This window comes from Amphiprion ocellaris, chromosome 7 (assembly GCF_022539595.1).
Source record: "Amphiprion ocellaris isolate individual 3 ecotype Okinawa chromosome 7, ASM2253959v1, whole genome shotgun sequence".
Classification (NCBI taxonomy): domain Eukaryota; kingdom Metazoa; phylum Chordata; class Actinopteri; family Pomacentridae; genus Amphiprion; species Amphiprion ocellaris.
In genome coordinates this window covers 22,013,382-22,037,355 of record NC_072772.1, presented here as the reverse complement: position 1 = coordinate 22,037,355, position 23,974 = coordinate 22,013,382, and the positions used below count along the sequence as shown (strand labels likewise).

The 23,974-nt window shown below is 37.7% G+C and overlaps 1 protein-coding gene across 2 annotated transcripts in view; it reads right to left on the bottom strand.

The window, feature by feature from the left end:
- ubash3bb (ubiquitin associated and SH3 domain containing Bb) overlaps positions 1-23,837 on the bottom strand; it is a 60,200-nt gene extending 36,363 nt beyond the window's left edge. For both annotated transcript variants that reach the window (XM_055012394.1, XM_055012395.1), the window contains exon 1: positions 23,557-23,837. In XM_055012394.1, coding sequence (XP_054868369.1) covers positions 23,557-23,684 — 128 coding nt within the window. In that variant the 5' untranslated portion in view covers positions 23,685-23,837. The remainder of the gene's footprint in view (positions 1-23,556) is intronic.
- Between the last annotated feature and the right edge of the window lie 137 nt (positions 23,838-23,974).

The following is a 23,974-nucleotide window of genomic DNA, read 5'->3' as shown; positions in this document are numbered from 1 at the left end:
TTCCATTGTGAATATTATTGTCACTAAGAGGTTTCTATATTCTGTGGGGTTTCTCACTATTACCTACAGTGTTTTGGCTATACTGTATTGGTAGCACGAAGAATTTAAGCTACCTTTTTCTAATCAGCCAACCCTTTACAAGCTTTGTAAGCTCTAATTAGTGGCTTTAATTAATATTAAGAATTAATTTAAACAATCAGTCACAGGCCTGCCCAAACTAATACAGATATTTTTCTGGACATATGTCTTTCCTGTTACTGTAGTATAATTCTGCCCAGATGTTTACAGATGTTTGTTTTACAAAATATCCCTGTACAAGCAAGAATGCAAAAATGGATATAAACGCTGTAATAAGCATATCGGGTCAGTCTATATCAACAATATTATTTATATTTCTGTCATTTATCAGTTTTGTGAGCATTAAACTGTGGATGCTGTGGGTGAAGATGCATCTCTGCTGGTGAAGCTGCTCAGATGTAATTTCTACTGCTAACCAAAAACAGTTTGTGTTATTGTTTTAGGCGTGTTCTTATTACACAAAGCAACAATGGGCATGCACGAATTGAGGAGTGGCATCACTGTTTTCCAAACTCTCCATTTTCCACTAATAGACCAGAGTGTTTAAAATCTGCCCCTTTGGGAAGCGTTTGAAAAAATTTCAAACATAGATAAAATAATCCTTGTGTAAAATGTGTATTATTGTGGACAAGGCCATAATCACATTTGAGTTCAGTTCAGTTTTAGTTTATCCTCCAGCTTTGTGGTTTTAGCTGTTTTAATTCCAGACATAATGAATTATTTTAAGAACTCTTTATTATTATTTATAATCACAGATGTCTTACTAAGTTTGACAGAAACCTGCAACCTTTAATTAAGGAATTATTAATGACTCTTTAACTTATAGTATAAATGATGTGTAAAATGTCAATAAAACCAGTTCATTTCAGTTCAGTACAGTTTAGTTCAAAGAGTCTTTATTGGAATGAACACTGATAACAAAGCATTAAAATTAAATTTGTCCAAATATTTGCACAATAATAGCAATAGCAATACTGTGTGTGTGTGTGTGTGTCTCCCTCAGGTTGTGATGTGTTGATAGATAATGGTAATCTGCATATGCCCCGTCCTCTCCAAGGGTTTTTAAAAAAAAAAAAAAATCTTAAAAATGCTCCATAAATGGTGCCTTAAGACCAAGTACCAAACTGGCATGAAGAAACAATTCATTAAATGAACTACTTAGCTTTAAAAGCAAAGAACATATTGCCAAAATAAACTTCTAGTCTTATTCTAGTGGTAATGTGGTCACTACCACTGGTCACTGGAAAGCGGTCCATCCACAAACAGACTGCATTTCTTCATTAAAAACAAATGTCAGAAAATGTTTTAGCCTGACTGAGCAAGTCTTTCTATATATTGGTAAACTACTGTACACTGTGCTGTAAATCTGTTTCAACCTAACTTCAAACTAAAAACTGAAACAGTTCCCATGAAATTTCTGTGCTAATTATACAACCATACAAATTTGGAGAATTGTTATGAAAAACTGGACCATTATTTTACTAAAATTTTAAAAAGTCATACTCAAAACATGTAGTAAATCTGTCAACTAAATTATTTTAATTTTGTATACAATATATCATGATATGTCCTTGTTTTTTTACCATAAATTTAAATTATAAAGATATATGTCACGCAAAAAGGTTAACTAAGCTCTACTCTAGAAACCAGAAACTGAGTTTAAATATGTCAACCATTCACTAAACTACAAACCTTTGTTCAGGCCAACATGCTGCAGAAAATACCAGCAAAAAGCGGTGTGCGCAATCAGTGTGTCCTCAGTGTGCAGTGAATGGCTGCTTTTTCAAGGCTGCTACTAAGCTGCTTAAGTAGCTCTGGTTGTATTGGCAGAAGTGTGTGTTTGTTCTCCGAGACTTTGTTGCTATACTGGGCCAGCATTGTGCTGTGTGTGGCGGATGGGGATCCAAACTTCCGTGCTCACAATAATAGAACTGATAATCTTTTTCCTGTGTTAATGTACATTGTTCCAGAGAGTCTCCAGCCAGACAAAAGCACACACATATACACTGTACTTCAGTTCAAACTGGTTACTTAAGCACAGTACACATTCCAATGCAGATATTTTTGGAGCTAAGCTGCTGCTAGCTTATATTTTGTGCCAACTTGTGATAGTTTAAAATATGCAAAGTTTTGTTTTCCCAGAATGTTGTTCGTTGCCTCCTTATGTGTTCTCGTGTAGCTTCATTAAAGCTGCATGATAACACACTTCCCAAATGGGATGCTAGCTGACACACTAAAACCAGAAAAGCATTATGAACAAATGGAACCACGGATGCATTCAAATTAGTGTGCGTTTCTGCATGGATGACTAAGTTTAGCGTGCAGGAACTGAGATGTTTCTCACTTCAAGATGTGACATTTGCTTATAAACCACAAAAGAAAAAACTAAGATGACTTTCAATAATTTAAATGAGTTTAATTTAAATATGAATTAATCATTTTTTAAAAAAATTTACCGAATGATTCTCTGAGCTTGTGCAAAATTTGCACTCTGCTTTTGACTATGTATTTGGTATTTTTGTGTATGCCTTTTGTTGCTTAGAAAGTTGTTTTCAAAATTAGCCACTTAGCTCCTGTTTGCTACAGCAAAAACAACTAGAGGCAGCTGTTGCAAATAAACATGCTAACTAGCAACTGGCTAACTATATGCTGGGTTGTATGGGTGGAAAAACTGTAATTTGCTCAGCAATGAGGAAGATTTAGCCCATCCATCTTCTACATACAGTCTATGTACAGACCTAACACTGGCCAGCCAGTTAACACTATTAGCTAGCTAGCAACTGCTAAATAAATAGTCTCAATTTCCCTTTCTTAGTGAGCATTTTCAACATACACAAGTAAGTTAAATAAACAATCCTTTTAGCAGCAGCTAACTTTAGTTGTTTTTGCTTTTGCTATCGCTGGCTAATTTTTGTTAAAATACATTGATCTGCCACAACATTTAAATTGACTAATATTACGTAGGGCTTCCTTGTGCTTCCAAAACAATTCTAATCCCTCAGGCCGTTGACGCATTACCACTATGATGTCCTGTGGTACTGGGCTCCCTGTGGATTGGGCTTTTACGCCGTATTCTGTTTGATTCAGTTATAATCTGGGGAGTTTGGAGGCCAGGTCAATATCTGGGTTCTTTATCATGTTCCTCAACCTGTTCCGGAGCAGTTTTATGGTGTGGCGAGGAACACTGTTGTGTTTGGGGAGGCCGCAGCTGTCAGGGAGCACAATTGCTATGGAGGAATGACGGACAAGGAGAGTGCTTAGTCCGCAACAATGTTTAAGTGACATCCACACGAATGCCAGCACTCCAGGTTTCCCAGAGGAACGTTGCACTGTAACATAATTCACTTTACTTGTCAGTTGTTTTAATGTTGTGGCTAATTAACGTAAAATTAGTCCAACTCTGTAATCGTCAAGCCACTTCGTATGTTTATTAGCCAACGTTGAAACCTGAGGTATTCCTAGGAAAACAAGAACATTATAAGTTGCACTAAAATAATACTTTTTGTAGGGCTATTATACAAGAGTTGTAAACTTAGTTTCCTCTCAATCGTGTGAGGTTGAGTAAACCTTTGGCTCTGCTGTGATATGACTTTTGTTCTGGGCCAACTCTGCCTGTTTGTAGAGCTAAAACTCTAATATGCTCAGTAATAAGGAGAGATTCAGCCTGTTTGTTATTGATGGTGAAAATTAACTCTGGGTTTAAAGCCTTTTGTTCGCGTCTTCGGAGAAACAATAAGCATGTTTCTCCACAACTCATTCTTTTGCTGTTTGTCCTCCAAACTCATTAATCTTAATTGGTCCTTGCTGGAGAAAGACTACAGACGTTCCAGCCACTCAAACCCACAGAGACTGTTCACAGTCTCCACAGTGTTCAGACAACTTATTCGTTCACTGATTCGACTCCAATTATGCACACATATTTCTAAACTGATAAACAAGTTCACATACACACACAGCCACTAATGGAAAACAAGAAACCCTCATTCATATTACACTGTTAAAAGCTTTGCATTGACCTAACAGACATTTTTCCCCCTGGATCTGATCATCAACCACATCCTTACATCTGTCATGACTATGAGATCTACTTGTATTTAAAAAGCAATCAGTGCACCTCCATTTCTGACCACAAAAACCTATATAAGATGGTTAGAATAAGGACAGTGACAGTTAAGCCAAAGAAGAACTAAATTCTAATCTGCATGTCTTTGATTAAAGATGCATTCCTTTTTGGCCATTTGAAGAAGGACATCAGAAGAACAGTCCTAACATTTTATTGTCTAACAGAGCAGACAAGCTAGCATACCATTTCGTCTATGTTTTTAATCTTACAAACACAGAACAACATTGGCATTTATTTGTCGTGTTCCGGTCCAGTTGAAGAGTCTTCATTCAGCTGTATTTTGGTCTCCACCAACCTATGCTAAAAAAAAAAAAAACAACTGGTGACTCTTTACCTGTTAAATGTTCTAATTTTATCACCAGCTGGTTGCCAACTTTGCCATTTGTTGCGGGGGTTGTAGTGTTCAGTGTGTGATCACTATTTTTGGAAACAGTGTCTTACAGTCGTGAGAAAAATACCACTTTCCAACAGCAGGCATCTGAATGAAGCATCCTTAACCTGAAACTAGTGATACATGTTACACCTGCATATCCATTCGACTTGAAAAAGCAGCAACTCTACACCAAGCTCTCCCTGGATGTCCCTCTGTCCAAGGCTGAGTCCAGACGCTCTATAAAGTAATCTAATTTCGGCTACTTGTATCATTCTTTCATTCACTACTCAGAGCTCATGACCATAGTGAGGGTTGGAGCATTGATGACACTGCATTAATTTCTGTCCAGTTCACATTCAGGCAATCATCTGTTAGGATGTACACTCACTGGCCACTTTATTAGGTACACCTTGCTAGTAAAAGGTTGGACCCCCTTTTGGCTTCAGAACTGCCTTAATTCTTGGCGGCATAATTTCATGAAGGTGTTGGAACCATTCCTCAGAGATTTTGGTCCATATTGACATGATAGCATCATGCAGTTGCTGCAGATTTGTCAGCTACACATCCATGATGTGAATCAGTTGGATCTAAGGGGCCCAAAGAGTGCCAAGAAAATATCCCCCACACCATTACACCAGCAGCAGCCTGAACCGTTGATGCAAGGCAGGATGGATCCATGCTTTCATGTTGTTTACGCCAGGTTCTGAATGTTGCAGCTGACATCGAGACTCATCAGACCAGGCAACCTTTTCCAATCTTCTGTTGTGCAATTTTGGTGAGTCTGTGTGAACCTTAGCCTCAGTTTCCTGTTCTTAGCTGACAGGGTTGGCACCCAGTGTCATCTTCTGCTGCTGTAGAACATCTTCTTCAAGGTTGGACGTGTTGTGGTTCAGAGATGCTATTCTGCATTCACTGGTTGTAACCAGTGGTTATTAGAGTTACTGTTGTCTTTCTATCATCTCTAACCAGTCTGCCCATTCTCCTCTGACCTCTCATATCAACAAGGTATTATTTATCCACACAACTGCAGCTCACTGGATTTTTTTCTCTTTTTGGGCTATTCTCTGTAAACCCTAGAGATGGTTGCGTGTGGAAATCCAGTAGATCAGCAGTTTCTGAAATATTCATACAGCCCGTCTGGCACCAACAACCATTCCACATTCAAAGTCACTTAAATCCCCCTTTTTTCTCATTCTGATGCTTGGTTTGAACTTCAGCAAGTCACCTTGACCACGTCCATATGTCTAAATGCATTGAGCTGCTGCCATGTGATTGGCTGATTAGCTATTTGTGTTAACAAGCAATTGAACAGGTGTACCTAAGAAAGTGACCAGTGACTGTATTTTGTTTGGGCAGCCACCGTAAACATTACTGCAATCAAACATACTTGCATTCCTCATAACACCAATCAGTATGACCAATCCAGTTCCTCTGTGGCAACCTGCATCAGGAACTTCTAAATGAGCTATGAATGAAAATGCTGCTTTAAACTGATTGTCACCATGCAAAACGCTAGAAGAGTTGCATGAAAATTCTTTCAGGGCTTATTACTGTGAACGACCCAATTCACATTCATGGTCATTTCATTCGAAAAAAAAAAAAAGATTAAGACAACTTCAATTTTTCTGAACCTTTTTTCTGATTCTGATTCCGGTTAAATGAGCTAAAAGGTTGACTTAATGGGTTTAGTGATTCACACGCAGAGAAAGGTTGTGGTTGTGTGACTGAACACCACCAGTTTAACAGCTCTGTTCACACACACAAGAGTTCTTGTAAAAAACCAAAAAGAAAATAAAAACATCATCATATAATTAAGTAAAGGCTGAATATGCTGTAAGAGAAGCTCATATTTGATGAAAAAGATGTTCAGTGATAAACATTTCAATCCTAATACTTTATGAAACAATATATTATGAAAGTTGGCAGTTCAAAAAATAAATACAGCAATTCTGCGTAGCACACACCGGCGTGAATTGTGACATTTTAGGAACAGGTTTGTTTTTCATGACTGATTTTATGTGCAAGATAAACAAATTCAATGTTGCATTGAAAACGTTTTTAAAAAAATAATTACCAATTACACTTTGGAAACAAATGTGACATTTTTAAATACTTTCATTGATCAAAAAGGAAGATATTTTTTGTCACATATCACAAGTAGTCCTTTGGTAAATAATTTAAATTTCACAGTCTAACCCATCACAAATTTATACTTACATCTTACTAAACATGAACAAACCATTTCCTATTGACTGGAGCGCTAAAAACAATTGTTCTCTTCTCATGCAACAGATGAAAGCACACGCACGACCTGTAACATGCTAAATGTGCTCAGTCAAAGACATTAGGGCCACCACAGAACAGCACAATGTGCTCACACGCATGATGCAACAGAGAAGATGGCACGGCAATATTATGTTAATATCATCTGCATTTGACTCTTTTATATATATATATATATATATATATATATATATATATATATATATATATATATATATACACATATATACACACACATACACATACATACATATCTATGCACATACTCATATGTAAAAACATCTAGGAGTAGCAAATAACCATCAACAAGTTAATGATGTAGCACTTTATTCAGTAAATAAATCCTAATACATTTATATGTTTTTTGTGATCCTATACCAGGGTTTTAAAATGTCTTTCAAATAGCTAAAACCTTGACTGAAGTATCTACTTGAAGTGTCATCCTCATTTAAAATTTAGAAATTTATCTTCAAATAGAATTTACTAATCAAGATTAAAAATGAAAACATGCTTGTGTTTCTGTAGATTTTTTTCTTTAAGACAAAATAGCTGCTGCTTTAATCTAGAAGCACATGTTGCACTTATTCATAAAATTATTTACAATTCAAATAGGATAAAGAGATAACGCTCATGTGTTTGCATTACACAGAAATATATTTAAGGTTGAAACTAATCATGGTTATTGAAGGCTGCGATGCTGGCTCTTTTAGCAGGTGATACTTCCTGCTAGTCCAACTACATCTCTCACTCAGCCTTCATCTGTGACACTGAATATTTATATCAATGTGAAAGGCACATAATCTAAAAAGGAACTAGACTATATTCATGCCTACTTGTTTCCATAGGATCCGTCTGTTCTGATGTTCCTATGTTGCTGAGAAGGGAGTGAACTGTGTTTTTCAAAAGCTTTCTGGTAGCATTTCTCTTTAGCTCAAAGTACAGATTCCTGACAGACAGGAGCTGAAATCAAGATTATCACTACCATATTAATGGGAAACCATTGTAAGGGATCTTGCATGATACATTGTCTCATTATTAGTGCTCTGTCTAATGGTCAGCCTCTGTCAACATAAAAAAGCCTTTGACTTTGGATCCAGATTGTTCCTCTCAAGCCGTAACCCTCTGCTTTACATGCAGCAATAGATTAGATATCATGTAGCAAAGAACTGAACTACAGTCACACAGGAGCTGTGTTGCATCTTCAAATCAGCTTGGTCGCCCCGAGGGTAAGGAAACAACATGTTTTTTTTTTACACTCTGATGCTTTGCTTTTCTGTGCTGTATGCTATCTGCCAGGTGCTGCAGAGTACAGTGTGCACAGGAGGAACACAATCATATTCACTAAAATGAAACAATGTTTTGCACTGGTCTGGAAATCATAAATATCGAAGAGTACAAACAACATTTGTTGTCTGGCTATGTGAAACACTCATTAACACCGGCTGTATCCACATCCAATCAGGCCTGTAATTAAATGTCTCATCAAATCTATTTTCTTCACCAGTCATTTCAATCCAGTCATCCAGCAGGATTACTGGAGCACAGCGGGAGGGAGAACGGAGCAGGAAGACGGCCCATGGTGGAGCAGCTTCCCGTCGTGTCTCAGTCAAGAGAAGTGAGGGGCAGACAGCAGGAGCTGGAGGACGCTGGCTGCTGGAGCCGCTCCAGTTGCTGTATTGGCAAAGGTACTACAGGCACAGATGGCTCAGTCATCACCGAGCACACACACACTCATACGTAAAAGCCCCTGACAGAAGATGACACATGAACACACGCACACAGACAGCAAACAAGTACCAAGCATGGTGATGCACACTTACCCACAAACAGAAATGTGTGAATGAACACACACGCGTGCACACACACACAGTCCACATCAAATTGGGCATGAGATTAAGTGCCACATCAAATCTACTTTAGTTCCTGATCCTTTCAACCCGTAGTGCCCTCCTTTACAAAACCAAAATAAAAACAGCAACTGTGTTCACAGATTAGTTGTGTGTGCTTGTATAAGTGTACGACAGCAACAGAGGGACCACAGGACTAGACCCCATTCCTCTTTCCTATCATGTGTCTACCTGGACATGGAAGTACCATAAAGAAAGCACAAACCAGTGTGATTTCACTCTTACTTTGCACTCAGAGTGCAGAGGCAGAATCTGCTCTCTGCCCACCGGGCAGCTGCATGGCTTATGAGTTTTGAGCTCACAAAACTGAGAAAGAAAAAAATAAATGTTTAAAATGTGCTGGAGAGCATGAAGAGATATGGAGTATATGGATTCAGATGGAGTTTATGAGCAGGGGTAACAAGACACAGTCTGAATAATGATGGTTTGAAGGCTGATAGTGATACTGAGCACTGGACTGCCGCTGCAGATACTGTTGTATGCAGACAATACAATCTAAAAAAAATGTATTGTCTTAGGCCCTGTGATAGACTGGTGACCTGTCCAGGATGGCCCCTGTCTTCACTCTAAGTCAGCTGGGATAGACTCCAGCCCCCTGCGACCCTACAGAGGATTTAGCGGTGTCTAGATAATGGATGGATGGATGGATATTGTCTTCTTACAAGTTCTACAATAAATGTTCATTAAAATGCATCATGTCGTATGAGGATCTGAACGACTGGCTGAAGAGTAATTTTTATTCAAATATGTACATTTGAAGCATTGTGACATGCAAGTGAAGTGAGGACTGAAATATTAAACTATGCTAGATACTGTTATACTTCTTAATACTGAAAGTCACCTATACACATGCCATTAGTCATTACAGTACTTATTCATGAGCAGGCTACAATATAGATTTTGAGAAAAATCTAAATTATATTGGAAACACTGCAAAATGTCACAAGCTGACTAAGACAGTATCACAAAAGAACTATCCACAACACTGCACATGGTGTTAAAGAGTCTTCATGTATTTCCAGGTGAGATGTATCACATCAACAAGGTGATACATGTCTGAGGCAAATAGTCTATGTGACAAGTCTGACTCAAAAAGCCCGCCAAGAAAAGAAAATTTTGATTCAAAACACCTACAAGAAAAGAAAAAGTCATAGTCAAAACACCCTCATGTGTGGGAAAAGTCTGAAAAAACATAGTGCAACCGTGATCCTGCTATAAAGCATTAGAACATTTGTTTCATGCTGTAGTTCAAAGGGGTTCACTTCAGAAAAGGATAAAGAAACCCTGGATGAAAGAAATTCTTTGTATGAGACAGTAACAAAATATTGCCTCTAAACTGCTACATTTGAAGGTCAAATGTCCCTCTAAGACGGTCCTTCCCAGATGCAGTCATAACTCTGATCACAGACACAATGAACCTACACTGTCATTCTGTCTCACGAGTCTATTCACCGAGACACAACATAGCTTTTTGAATCATTTTTCCTGCAAACGGGACTCCAAAGAGGTTATAGGGAACACCAAAGCCAAATCAGCAGCAACAAAATGTTCAACTCTAACATTCCTACTCTCTCTTTCGATGTAGAAATGCGAGTGCAAGGGTCCGCATGGTGTAAATTTCATCATGACAAACCACATGCAGCTCAAAAGTTGTGTCCAAGCAGGGGCTACGCAACAAGGGCAGTCGTGTGTATGTGCAGAATATTTAGACTACTGTAAAAAAGTTTGGGGTCACCCAGACATTTTCATGTTTTCCATGAAAACTCACACTTTTATTCATGTGCTAACATAATTGCACAAGGGTTTTCTAATCATCAATGAGCCTTTCAACACCATTAGCTAACACAATGTAGCATTAGAACACAGGAGTGATGGTTGCTGGAAATGTTCCTCTGTACCTCTATGTAGATATTCTATTAAAAATCCGATGTTTTCAGCTAGAATAGTCATTTACCACATTAACAATGTCTAGACTGGATTTATAAGTCATTTAATGTTATCTTCATTTGAAAAAAAAATGCTTTTCTTTCCAAAATTAGGACATTTCTAAGTGACCCCAAACTTTTGAACGTTAGTGTAATTATCCTTTGTTTTATCCTGTTTTGTCAACACATTCATCTAAAAACTGCTTTTCTTTCAAAAATTAGGACATTTCTAAGTGACCCCAAACTTTTGAACGGTAGTGTAGATACAACCTACTGCGCATGTATGGAACAGAGTCCCATAGACTTCTGTGGACTAGTAAGTAGTATAGTAACAACAACTATGCATCCAGTTCAGTCCATAATGTTGCATTTACATCAGTTATACACTTACATCAACAATTTGAGAAATGCTCTGTGGGATTACATTGCAGCTGTTTAGCTGCTATTTATAGCATTTTAATTCAATATTGAGTTTGTTCCAACAATTTATGTCAATATTAATCATTTAAAGTGTAATTTATTCTTTGCATTGTTTGTCTTATTCAACAGTAGAAAGACTCTGTGACCTTGATCAGTCAAAATGACAATGACTCATTTACATAAATGAGGTTTTATTTCATGCTTGATATGAGACAGTGAGATTCTGTTATTACTGAGCACAGTATTGTCTTAAGAGTTCTGAAACTTGTGCAGAAGAAAGAGTCTTACAGGTAGTGTTATTTGTCATCGATCAGCTGGAGGGAAACCCAAGGCTGCACATATACAAGCATTAGTCCTGGAGTGAAGCTCTGTGTCAAACCATCAGATGGTATTCTGCGCTGAGATTTGGGGAAATCCCAGCAGGTTTAACTAAGCACTGAAAAACTGAACTGAAGGCCATGCCAACACAGAAACACCCAATAATCTAGATAACTACATCCAAAAGCCAATGTAGAATTCACATATTTCAGCTTCATTATTTCAACATATGAGAATTTCTAGTTCTAATGAGTAAAGCTGCTATAAAAGCAACTAAGCAGCAGATGATCTACATTCACATTAACCCTCATACAGTTGTCATAAATGGGGAGATTAGGTATAGAAACAAAAATCCTTTTTGTACCAGGCTGTAAACATGTTTACCACTGCTGTAAAGTTAGACATTTTAACATGGAGGTCTATAAGGACTGACTTGCTTTCGGAGCCAGTCTCAAGTGGCTATTCAAAGAAATGTAGTTTTCATGTCAGGTTTCTGATTGGAAAACTATAACATTGCTCAAATTAATTGTTTTCCATTGTTTGAGGTCTGAGTGATGCTCTTTTGTCATCTTGTGTTCTCTTCTTCTGCAAAAGTGTGATAGTGCTTAGTTGGAGAATTGGCGCAACCAACGTTTGGTCCAGATGTACCCAGGTCCTAGTATGCATCCTAAGTATCGTAAGTACTGTGAACATGACAACAAGAGCAATCATTTTACATATAGATTATTTTGGGGAGTCTTTCCAATGTTTGCCAAATGCTATAGTTCTGTTAAAAAATGTTCTGGCAAAATTTCCAGGAAGTTAATCTGACTCTACTAACACTTAACCTAAATGAACTAAATCAGTGTAGTTTAGCTTCTACATTTTTTCTTGCTGATTTTACCTTACAGTCAGAAACATGTAGTAAAATTTTACCCTGCAGTGAGAAGGTAAAAAACGCTACTATTTCAGGATACAAGTCAATGGTACAATACTGGCAGTCATCAGCTTCAAACCAAATATATCATCAACCAACCAACTAATTGGTATCAACCTTCAAAAACCCCAGCTGACTGGTGCACTCCGGCAGTATCTCTCCATCTGGGGCTGAGGCCACAAGCTCATATTGACACAGAGCTTCTGTTTCCAGGAGCCAAATAATGAATGATGGAGAAATCATTTGGGTACAGGAGAGAGATAAACTACTCTCAGACTGCTGTGCTCAAAATGCTACAAGCAACAACTTGCTTATAAAGCTGAAACAGGAGGGACTTTTTACTAAACTACAATTAGCAGACCGTTCCTGTAGAAAAAAAAAGATCCTTTGTTTGGAATAAGACATTTGTTTGCGAGTTATTTGTAATGCAAACCGGCCTCCATCCTGGCAGTTGCACTACCTTGAATTTCATACAACCACAGTGAGATATCTAAGTGGAGACAATGGCCCCATAATCTGATAGTGCTGTCTGTTTCCCAGCTTCCGGACAGAGCTTCAAATGAACCATGATATGATCACTGAGCTGAAGTGGAAGCGCACCAGTGAACGATGGCAGCTATATCCAGACAGTGATGCACCTCTCCTATTTCAGGAAGGAGACTAATGACATTTATATGACCTTGTTAGATGCTCCCCGCTGAAGCAGACATATAATGATGACACATCAAATGTAATAACAGATATATCGTTTTGATTTTACAATCATCTTCAAATAGTCCCAAAGAGCTGCAACCAATTTGTGAAGGCAGAATGGAGCAAACCTTGTGAATAAGCTCATATTCATCTGCACTTCAAAGATACTTGGCAAAAAAAAAACAAGGGAATAACTCAATAATTCATGAGTTACCAACTCCACAGCACTTTAGAGTTCCCATAGCAGGGACATGCTCTATGCAGCTCACAAAGATGTAACAGACTTGGACCTACATACTGTATGGAGACTTTCCCTGTCCTCCTTCAAGTCAGCAAATATGCAACCCGTGAGCTGAGCTGCACAGAAAATACTTTTCCTATGCTGACAGCTGTTTCAGAATAAAGGAACACACTAAATCAGCACTGAGAAGGCACCTATGGCAGTCTAAATGCAAATACGTTTGGGGTTGAGCTGTCACACTGTTTTCCAACATCTGGGACCAGAAGACACATATAGTTGTGCGTTACAGTCCCCAGTGTGACAGTATGCAATTTTATGACCAGTGCAGAATTTGTAAAAAACCACATTATCTACACAGGAAGTGAGTAGGCGTCCAGCTGACAGAACATAGGAACTCAAATATCACTTTATGAACTGACAACAGATGTATGTCAACCTAACAGAAGCATCATATAAGCTACAAGTTTACCTCACACAGTAAATGCACTCACACTGCAGTAAAACACTGCAATTTGAATTTCATCCAAAACCAGCTTTAAAAATGCTCTGAGGCATACTTTAGAACTGATTATGAAACATCTTTTGGATATTATTTACTCTAGTAGGAGAGCAAGAAAAGATGACACAGCTTCAAATACTGAGATCTAACTTTAATTATTAAGTTCAGACTTAACAAGATACTGATCCCATCATACTAATAAGACAGCAGAAGATACAATGAAAGCAGATTTGGGTTGCACTGAAAAGCTTTCAGTTCTTCATCTATTTCTCTTCTGTTCATATCATTCTACCTTCTGCCATTATAACCCAGAAATAATGACTCTAAGACTGAGGAATATTAAACTGCAGAGACTGATATTTTAGATGGGAAAAAAATCTAACGTGTAGAGATACCGATTTAAGGTTTGTGACTATGGTTTCATTTCATTTATGACAAATGGCAGCCACAACACTGATAGAATATTCTCAAAGGGTAGCAGACAAGTTAAAAAATATAACTGAATATGGAATAAATACTAGCGCTGCACAGTATATCATTTGAGCATCGACAATGTGATCCCTGGAAATGTGATGTGAAGGAAAGCAAATCAACTCAAGCACATCATGCGACAGCTTTTTTTTTTTTTTTTTGCTGCTGCTGCTGTTTGACACAAAAAGAAAAGGGATGGTTCTCATTTTCCATGTCTAATCTACACAAGAAGTCTCCCTGACAAAATTTATTCAGATTTATGGGTTTTTAGATATCTACAAATGAGTCAGGAACAAGAGAGAAAAACTGAAAGTAATATTTTAGCAGTGGTTACAGAAACGGTAACAGAAACATGATGTTGGCTGTAAACAGGCCCTCTAATTTTTACAATTTTATTTGATTGCTGCCACCACAATGTGATACAACATACAACTTATAATGACAATTTAAATCAGCTCTACAAAGCTCTTTATGATAAGTACCATGCCCCACTGAATGGCAGCTATTCATTAAATTACTTAATTTTTCGATGTAGACCCACAAAATAGTCCTAGGCATTCAAGATTCATTCTTAAAAGAAAAGTTCAGTTTATTTGGTGAAAATTTGTGGACTTTTGTCACATTGCAATATTAACTACAGAAAATCTAAATATTGCAAAGTCTGTTTTTTTTTCAACATCACGCTGCTGTAATGAATATGATTAATTACATAATTAAAGGTGGCTAAAAACATTTTTTTTCATACTTTTCCCTTCATCAGTTACAAAAAGTAAAAAGCTATTTATTTTCCTTTACTGATAAGCTAGCTAAAGCTAACTTAAAGAATAAAAGTACATCTGACAACACAGGTAATGCTACTCATCAATATTCTGCCCTGTATACCGCTGTAGCATCACCCCATAATGTCTCATGACAGTGTTTCAGCTGGCAAAGTATCACTAACAAAGCTAGCTAGCAAATGAAACTTAAAAGGTCATAGACACAAGGGTTTATCATCTTCTACTGCTGACTGATAAATTAGGTTTGAGAATGCATTGGGGTTTTTTTTAAGTATGTGTGTTATTATATTTTTATCTCCTCAGTTAATACATACAGTTTTTTTTTTTGTTTTGTTTGTTTTTTTGGCTGCATACAAACCCTGAGAGCTGAACCTTCACATACCATTATACTTTGACTCTATAAAGAAGAGAGCAGTGAAAACAGCCAAAATGTGGATTTTAAAAGATTTCAGTGCTGAGTGTCTTTATGCTGCCCACTGGGTTTCTATTGCTGCTTCACAATCAAAGCCACCCATTTTTTTTTGCAAACTGAATATTTTTAATGTGAAATAGCAGCAGGAAATGCTCAGTTAGCATTAGCTCTAACTTTACACATGTCTGAATCAGAATTATACTCAGGAACACACAATAAACACAGAGCAAAAAACACAAGGAACAGAATGAATAAGAAATTATTACATTCTAACACAAACGTTAGACCTATCAGATGGAGCCCTGGATGCTTGGACCATAGATTTACACCATGTGACCAATCAGATGACGTCTCAGCAAGCTGTCAGCTACCTTCAGATTTAGTTTTCTCAATTAAGTGGCGGCTGCAAGGTTAGCGAGTACGATGGCTGAGGAAGGAGACGGGAGTAAGGAGAATGTCACAAGATATTTTGTTGAGTCTTCTTGTAAAAGAAGTGGCTGGACAAAAAAGTTAATTTCCTACAATTATGTTGTTTTTAAATTAATGCTTTGTTTAATTGGTTGAGTATTTGTGTGTAATTTATTCTATAAAACAATGTTGGAAATAATTCATTCAGTTTATTTATGGGGCAAAAGCTATACAGTGTTTGGAGTCTATGTTGGCAGTCTACCCATTAAACTAGAAAGACATCGGACCTGTATATATCTACAAGTAAATGTGTCATTTCATTAAGCACATCAGTGGAAGTAGACGTGTAATAACCTAAACAGTTGTTACTTTAGAAAAAAAAAGTGCTGGTGTAGGACTGCTCATGATAAGAACTGAAGCTGCAAAACACAAGGGTTTATGATTACAAACAGAGAAATGCTGATCCTTTAGCCAGGATATTTTATGCAAGATTTTATAAATTTGATCGTATACAGCAGCTGTTGTCTTCCTGAGCAAAGACGTGGTTTGACCTTTGATATTTACTGAGCTTTCCCCTGCTTTCCCCACAATACACTCTCTCATTGTTCTGTGCCAGCATACAGAGACGTTTAAAGCAGCCCAGTTAGGCTATTCTTGTAAAAAAAAAAAAAAAAAAAAGCAGCATGACTCTGCTTGTTTCATGTATAATTGATCATTACATTAAGCTGACATGCACAAGACTGTCATTTGCAAAGTAGAAGAGATGCACCTTGTGACTTCCTGGAAGACTTTTTCTCTCTGGAGAGACGAATAATGCGCACAATCGATTTTGTTTTCAAAGTGATTTAACCTGGAGTCGGTGTACAGTAGAACTACAGTCATTTCCTGGTTCCAAGATGATGGAAATGTTAATAATGGCAGGATGCATTTCTTTTTTTATTCTCAGTACTATGTACAGTAACTGAAGGGAGAGACTGTGTTCCTCTGAAGTAAAATCAGACTTTAAATTAGGAGGTACTTCAAATAGAACAGTCCTATTTGCTAGTCTGTATTATTTAGGGTTAGAGATACACGTATTCCTTTTCTTGTATTTTGAATTCTATGTTTCAGTAGCTATATTGTCATTGTTTATATTGTGACTCTGTGACGTTTTCTTTGGGTTCTGCCCTGAATTATGTGTGTATTTTTATGGAAAACTGTAATGAGGACTGCATTTTGGTAAATACACATAAAGCATTCAGGTTTAATACACAGTTCTTGCAATATCAATATTTTTAAATTCTCTAGATGCCAAATGAAAAGCTGCTTTTCATAGTTCTGCTGCAACTGTACTAGACAACATATCCTCTTGTACTCATATCACTGAACTCTATTATATAAAGCCAGTGGGTATTTACTCTCTATTATGTGAATACTGGTAGCAAAACAGGGATGCCCCCAAACCAAAACAATGTCATCACTAACAGCAGCAGATAAATTTAATCCTTCTACACGGAAATAATCCTTTTACAGCAGAACCAGGACACCTGAAGTTGGTCAGGATGTTTAGTGGGTCAACCTCCTTAGAAAGAAAAAAGAGGCAGAGAGACAGACAGGGAATTAATAAGTGGCTGTGTCAAGGCCAAGCAGTCACGGGCTGATATAAAAGAGGTTGTGGCTTCCCTGAGGGAGTGTGTTCTAGGCCAGCACTGTCCTGCCTGGGGGCCTATCATCATCCTCTGTGTCCATTCAGCAAACCACAGCACACTTCCTCTGACACACACACAAACACTGTTGATGTGTGACATCTGTCTGGGTGAAAGGGATGGAAAGACTCCCAACGTTGAGCATATGAGCCAAAAAAGAGAAGTGCTTTGAGATTTCCCTGTCTTCAAATAATGTGGATAAATATAGGTTTAGAGACTTTCACTAATTAATGATACAAAACCGCTTTTACCAATGACAGTTTATGAAAGGTTTTCCAACTGCTGCTCTGGCCAGCTGGTGTCAGACGTTATTCTCTGGAAAATGTTATGTTACACAGGAAGTCATGGGTTTTTTTTATGTTTTAGGTGTGTTTAGAACAAAAACATTATTTCTGAGTAGTCAGTGACAGCCATGATACATGGAAAATGATGTCACAGTGATGACCAAGGTGTTGGACAAACAAATGTTCTAAATGTGCCATCCAAACACATGACAGCCTGACCGATATTATTATTATTACTGTAAACCTATCAATATTTCTCTCTCTCTCTCTCTCTCGCTCTCTCTCTCTCTCTCTCTCTCTCTCTCTCTCTCTCTCTCTATATATATATATATATATATATATATATATATATATATATATATATATATATAGATAGATAGATAGATAGATATACACACACACACACACACACACACACACACACACAATGGTCCCTCGTCAGTCACAGGGGTTATGTTCCAGAACCCACCGCAATACGCGAAAATCCGCAAAGTAGCATCCTTATATGTTTTTTTTATCATTTATATATATTTTAAAGCTTTAGAAACCCTCCCCACACTCTTAAAAACCGTACAAACCACTGCTGAGCAGCACTATGTGCAGAGATCAGACGTTGATGTGAAATGGACAAGACCAGATGCTGAACACTGCTACACACAGGAGACAGAGGAGACTGATGCTAGGGTCACTGAGCCAATCAGAGCCCAGTGCTGTATTCTTTTAATGTGCTTTAATTACTATTTTTTTAATATCTTTTTTATGTTTTTTTTTTAGTTTTTAGGCTAGAAAATGCTTATTTTACTGCAAAAAACAAAGTAATAAATATATAAAAATATACAAAATTGGATTTATACTATTTAAAACTCTGTGATACAGTGAGACCACAAAAAGTGAACCACGATATTGTGAAGGACACACACACACACACACACACACACACACACACACACACACATATATATATATACACACACATATATATGCATGTATATATGTACACATATATGTATATGTATATATATGTATATATATACATATAAATGTATGTATATATATTTTTGAAAGAAAAGCATCTGTTTCAATGAAGATAACATTAAATGAATGATAAATCCAGTCTAGACGTTGTTAATGTGGTAAATGACTATTCTATCTGGAAACAGCTGATTTTTAATGGAATATCTACATAGAGGTACAGAGGAACATTTCCAGCAACCATCACTCCTGTGTTCTAATGCTACATTGTGTTAGCTAATGGTGTTGAAAAGCTCATTGATGATTAGAAAACCCTTGTGTAATTATGTTAGTACATGAATAAAAGTGTGAGTTTTCATGGAAAATGTGAAACTGTCTGGGTGACCCCAAACTTTTGTGAGTGTGTGTGTGTGTGTGTGTGTGTGTGTGTGTGTGTGTGTGTGTGTGTGTGTGTGTGTGTGTGTGTGTGTGTGTGTGTGTGTGTGTGTGTGTGTGTGTGTGTCAGGTGGTAAATAATACACAAAGATGTAGATAACATTTCTTTAACCAGCAAACAAAGGCAAAGTGTTCAATATGCAGGCAGAATGACCCCTAACATTGGTTAAGTTCCCACAGTTTGTTCATTAATTAATTGTTTCAATCAACAGGGAATTAAAATTAAGTGTTTTAATAACACTTCATATATTTTTCAAGCAGAACTGGTTCCAGCTTTTGCTTTTCAGTAGATTTTCTTTGCCATACATGATAGTAAACTGAATGTCTTTGTAGTTTTGGACCATTGTTGAGACGAAACAAGACATCTTAAGACAGGGGCATTTCCACTGCAGGAACTCGGGGCAGGCCCAAGGTGACACGAATGTTTACAGGAGCAGCCGTTTCAGCCTTTCAGTTTTCATTGTTGTGTCGGTTCCACCATGCTCGCAAGGTGACAAAATTTTATGAGGTTTTAGACCGCATCATGAACAGAAAGCATGCCAAAAAACCCAGCAAATAGTAATTACTGCATATAACTCCAGTTCGTTGAGAATGTAGGAAATTAAAAAATGAAAAGAACTAGAGGTCAACTGATATATTTTTTCAGAGCTGATACCCATTATCAGTAAATAAAGAAACCGAGAGTGGCAGCTGCATCAGAGGCAAAGTAGCTATTTTTAAGTTCATTTCTTCTATTGAGAATCTTTTTTTTCTAGCTATACTGATAATCAGAAAAATGCTGGTTTGATAATCGGCCAGAGGGATTATCAGTCAACACTTAGTGGGAACCAAGATAATTACAGTGTTGCTTTTAGTTCTGTTAGCCTGCATGGCACATTTTATTTTGTTGATGCCAATGATGGGGAGGAGATGACTGCTCCTCAAATAGCATGTGAAAAGGGCAAAAAATGTCACACTGAGTTGTAGGAAAGGTTTACGGGTATTTGCCAGTCTTTTCTGACATATTACAGACAAAACAATCAATGAAATGGGAATATAATCAGCAGAATAACTGACAATAAATGCAGGAATCGCTGCTGTCATCATCATATTATTTGATTTTTTATTACTAATTGTTACAAATGGCAATAGGTAAAGGAAACTACATTACAAATCTCTGACAATCATCCTTTGAAACTGCAGTAATCAATACTTATGGATTGCAGCAGATCAAGTGTCCGTGGGTAACGTAAATAGGTTCATTTATAGTTGCAATCTGACAGAGATTTGTAACCCCACTCTGAAGTTCAGCTAGGGTTTTCAACCTATTTGAGATAATTGTATTGGTTTTCCAACAACATAATCCACCGTCAGCTTTTCTGACTGCATCAGGCAGCTGTTTTTATCAAAAAGCTCTCCTAAACTCACTGTAGAATAGCAGCAAACAGCAGATCATGTTAGCAGCTGGTGGAGCACGAAGCAGCTTAAGAGTCAAACATTTCTCTCAGGAGCCGGTAGAGATTGAAATCAGAGCTTTAAAAAAAAGCTGAATATAGAACTTTACCATCTCACTATGAAAACAGATTTGAATAAATTACTACTGTTGCTCTGTGTCTGCTGGTCATGTAAACAGGCAGCTGTGTAACGTGTGTTATATCGACTTTAGATGGTGACAGTATGCAAGGGTTTTGTTTTCTGCTTGTCCTGCTGACCCCTTAAAACAATTGAAAAACCTGCTTAAGGACACTCAGAGCTGCAACCAGTAATGTCTTTTTAATATGCATTTGTGTGAGTGTGTGTCCGTGTGTGCTTTTAAGTGTGTGTGTGTGTGTGTGTGTGTGTGTGTGTGTGTGTGTGTGTGTGTGTGTGTAATGTTTTGTTTGACTGTGTCGTGCATTTTATAGTCCAGTTATTTTGTGACATTTTAATATTGTGATGTTTTCACTGTGACCTGTCAAGGGACTGCAGATGGAAATTAGCTTTGGAAATGGCAACATTTATGTTTAGTAGTGTACATCAGGGGTGTCAAACATGCAGCCTGCGGGCCAAAACCAGCCCTCCAGAGGGTCCAATCCGGCCCACGGAACGATTTTGTAAAGTGTAAAAATTACAGAGAAGACATGCAAATTGTAAATTTGTAAAACAATAAATTTAAAATAATTTCTAGACCAATGACAAGTTGTTTTCATCAAAAAGTAAAATACTAGATTGTTCACTGTTCTTTTGTCATTTTGTGTGTTGCTTTTGTAATATTTTGTCTTGATTTTGTTGTTTTTTGTCACTTTTTGTCTGATTTTTGTTGTTAGTCTCATGTTTTTGTCTTTTGTTTTTCGTTTTTGTCATTTTGTGGGGTTTTTTTGTCTCGCTTGTGTTGTCTATTTTTTTTGTCTGAAATTTTTTTGGCCCATTTTTTGTTTTGTTTCGTGTTGTCTCATTTTTCTTCATTTTGTTTCTTGCTTTTACTGTTTTGTCTCATTTTTGTAATATTTTTGTTGTTTTTTGTGTGATTTTTGTCGTTTGTCTCATGTTTTTGCCGTTTTGTGTTTTCTTTTTGTCCGGCTTGTGTTTTTTGGGTTATTTTTGTCATTTTGTGTTTTGCTTTATTCATTGTTTTGTTTATCGTTTTTGTTGTTTTTGTCTCATTTGCCTTTTTTTGTAACTTCGTAACTTTTTTAATCAATTTTTTGTCTCCTTTTTGTTTACAGATTGTTCATAATGTTTTGTAAAAAGATAATTCCTTAAATGTGAACATTTTGCACTAAAAGAAAGGAAAGATTTGGAGTTGTCGTAATTTATAGGCTATTATACTGTGAATGGTTTGGCCCACTTGAGATCAAATTGTGTTGAATGTGGCCCCAGAAGTAAAATTAGTTTGACACTCCTGTTGTACATGATCTCTTTTTAAATAAATTGATTATTATTATTAATAATAATAACAATAACAATAATAATAATAATAATAATAATAATAATAATAATAATAATAATAACAATAATAATTCATTCAGCTCTAAAACAAACTTCTGTGCAAGCTAAATAGATTTGCAAGTTAGCTGACAAAAGGTATCAATAAAATACAAAAAAAGTGTGTTGTATGTTTGTTCTAAGTGGTATTGCTGCTATTGCATTATTATGTTCTGCTCCCACACCACAGAATCAATCAATCAATAACCTATAATCAGTGTTAGGAATCCATTTCAGTCTGGCACCAGGGACCTCTGCTACACAACACTAATGCTCTTTAACAGGTGTAATATGAGCAAGAAAACTGCCTGATAAAAAAAATTAAAAAGCAGTGAAATCCTCCCAGTTGTATTCCAGTATTCATCAGTAAGTGCTGCTGTTGTGACTGGTGATTTACAGTAGTGTTGTGTTTACACCGAGTGCCTGCAGCCGACAGGACAGATGTGAACTCGGTGATCGGGCCAAGTCAAAGACAGTCCTTCCATTCAGTAAGAGCAGAGGACACAGGCTGATCCATGCCCTCCTCCTCCTCCTCCACAGCCCTGCTCCCAGCACTTCACAGGACATCGCTCCTCAGACACTCAGCCCAACTCTAACTCCAACACTAATCTCAAACCGAGTGTCAGCTTCAACATTGTAATGATTGAACTTATCTGGACGTGCTCTCTGTCTCCAGAAGGGAGGCAGGTCGCCTTGGTGTGACTGTGTAAACAAGGTTATGTCCCCACAACAGAAGTAACACACACACACACACACACACACACAGTGATGACTTCATGACTCCTGACTCCAGTTTTCTCAGGAGTTCACATATGACAGTTAATACTGACCATGGCTCATACATGACAATATGCACATCTGACTGAAACGGAAGAAAATTGAAATGTATTTAAGTATAATAACGCCTATGATAAATGTCAACTGAGGGCGACAATTTAAACTAAGACAAAGAGGGGAAAATGGACGTTTAATAGAATTTTCCGCACGTTTTCGTCGAATTTTAAGCTAACTTGTTTACTGTTAACTTTTATTGTTCAGTTTCTGCTAATTCTTTTCGGCTACACTCAGCTCTCCGCTCGAGCTTCGTTCACTTACTTTTTTCTGCTGTTTTATTGTATTTAATAACATTTATAATCATTTTTCCCACTGCACGCCTTCATTCTTCAGCAGTAGTTGTATTGAGGGACCACCAGCTAGCTGCTCACCGATGCTCGGTAACGGACTGATGCTGCGTCGGACCGTCCGCTGACTGCCCCAGCAGAGCCGTTACTCACTGCCCTCTCTCCGGCCGTGTCCCCGCCGGGTCTCCGGACGACCTCCGGCCGGTATGTAACCCTCCAGCCCCCTCCCCTACACACACTCACAGACGGCGTTTAGGTCAGGCTACTTACGCCCTTGGTCTGGGGAAGCCCATGGATAGCAGCACGTCCAGGCTGGATCCGCATTTCATCGAGCCCGGTCGGTTCTGCCGGAGCCTCCGAGGGAGGATTTTGCTGTAGAGGTCCTCTTTAGCAGCCATGGTGGAGTCCGTAACCGTCTAGCAGCAGCACACAGAGCTTCGGTTAGTCCATGAGCCTCAACGGGGTCCGCATGAGTGGGGAGGTAACAGCAACAACACGGAGCCGAGCTGAGAGCAGCGCTGTGCGGCCACGCAGAGCGCTGCTACTCCGCCCACTGGAGGAAGCAGCAAATTAGACGTGCTCAGTGGGTCTGTACAGTATAGTGGCCCAACACACACTCTGACAGACCAAACACTGTTTTAAGGAGGAAAAACACTACACACTGTTACTGTAACTTGTTGTTTATCAT